The sequence below is a fragment of the Geosmithia morbida genome, assembly GCF_012550715.1.
Source record: "Geosmithia morbida isolate 1262 chromosome Unknown scaffold_15, whole genome shotgun sequence".
In the NCBI taxonomy this organism is placed as follows: Eukaryota; Fungi; Ascomycota; class Sordariomycetes; order Hypocreales; family Bionectriaceae; genus Geosmithia; species Geosmithia morbida.
Window position 1 is genome coordinate 204463 of NW_023336202.1, and position 1760 is coordinate 206222.

General features: G+C 51.2%; 1 protein-coding gene across 1 annotated transcript in view; it reads left to right on the forward strand.

Annotated features, from left to right (window-relative positions):
* GMORB2_2925 (fungal specific transcription factor) overlaps window positions 1-945 on the forward strand; it is a gene marked incomplete at both ends in the record, with an annotated part of 3658 nt that extends 2713 nt beyond the window's left edge. The window contains one exon of the mRNA XM_035464901.1: window positions 69-945. Within this exon, the coding sequence (XP_035319139.1) occupies window positions 69-945 (877 nt within the window). The remainder of the gene's footprint in view (window positions 1-68) is intronic.
* Window positions 946-1760: the final 815 nt, after the last annotated feature.

Below are 1760 nucleotides of genomic sequence, written 5' to 3' on the forward strand. Positions count from 1 at the left end.
AAAAAAAAAAATCATCGCATCACCTTTTGCCTCTCTCTCCCACTGGCCGATCTGACCCTTACACCCAGGATGATACTCTACTTTCCCGTCTCGGCACTCATGACGCTGTTCGCCAACATCCTCAACAACCCGCTCGACCCGCGAGCCAAGAGCGACACAAAGCTCATCAACCTAGTCGTCACCTTCCTGTCCATGCTGGGAAAGGAGGCCGAGCAGGGAGGCGTCCACCGCATGCTGGGCGTGTGCGCCGAATTCGAGCGCATAGCCAAGTCTGTGATCGACAAGGCCCTCAAGGACCAGTCTCTACGTCGGAAGCGCAAGAATAACGGAGAGGTCGCCGCCGCCTCTGCGGAGAAGAAGCAGCAGCAGCAGCAGCAGCAGCAGCAGCAGACTTCTTCCTCTTCCAACGACGACGACAACAGCAACGACAAGCTCACCACTGAAGATGCATCCGTAAAGCGGCCAGGTTCCCGACCCGACAAGCTCTCCGTCCCCATCCCGGGAACGATGAACAGCGGCAACGGCAGCGGTAGCAACCTCGGAGAGGGCAGCAGGCGTCCCGTATCGTCGTCGCCCACCGCCGCCACGGCCGAATCCTACTCCCCGGCCTTGGTGTCGCCGGACTCATCCATGCCCATGACCTCGGCGACGTCAGATCTCTCCTTCTCGGACGACTTCTTCTTCGGCGGTACCGCAGCCGCGGGCGCGGGTGCCGGCTTCCCCGGGAACGTCGCGAACGGGAACAGCATCCCCGGCGTCATGGGTGGTCTGGGTCCCTACGGCGGCGGCGGAGGTGCCAACGGTCAGGACGGTCGCAGGCAGCAGCAGCCGCTCCTACCGTCCGATCTCTTCTCCCTGCCTATGAATCTGGATTGGAACTGGGCTGAGCTCAGTGGTGGGGCTTATCCGACCGTTGAGAATGGGAATTTCGGTCAGGATCCGTAATATATATATGTATACTCGGCTTTTTTCTTTTTTTTAGTGTACCGTTTGTTGACTTGATAATACCCTCTTCTTGATTTTGTCTTATATATATGTGTGTGTGTATGTGTGTGTGTGTATGTGTATGTGTGTGTGTGTATGTGTATGTGTGTGTGTATATGTATGGATGTAATATAGAGCCAGCGTTTACTCTAGGGTATTACTTCACTCTCGCTCCTCACTCTGGAAGCTTTTTTCATGGCCGCATCTGATTCCAATCAAAACCGCTCCTCTCCACTCACCAAGTATTATTACATGCATGCATGCAGATAAATGTACAGAGATTACCGATCTGTGCCATTATTCTCACACGCTCACGCTAGATATATTACAATGACCTGCTCTGTTCTCCACTCTAGCTTATACTCTATAATGTCACGATATAGCAGCGCTTGAAGGATCATGCTTTCCTCTCTTCTCTCCCTCTCTTTTTCTCTCTCTCTCTTCACAACTCAAGAATCAATGGTACATCAGGTGCTCACACTTGACCTCTTCTCCAAACCAACCCCATTTTTCTTGATTTTTGTTTTTTGACGTGACTCGTATCCTTTCCACAGCCACGTTAGATGTGATGATGTATATCCATCTTGAGATTTGTCTCTCTCTTTTTTTTTTGTCAATGTCCGAACGGTACATCAGACCGGAATAATACAATATACATCACATTCGAGGAACACAAACCTGTCCGTGTATAAATAATATACTCTCTGCACTCTCTCACACTCTCAACACAAAGCAACAAGACAACAAGCAACGAGCACGCTACCCGAGTTCCATTT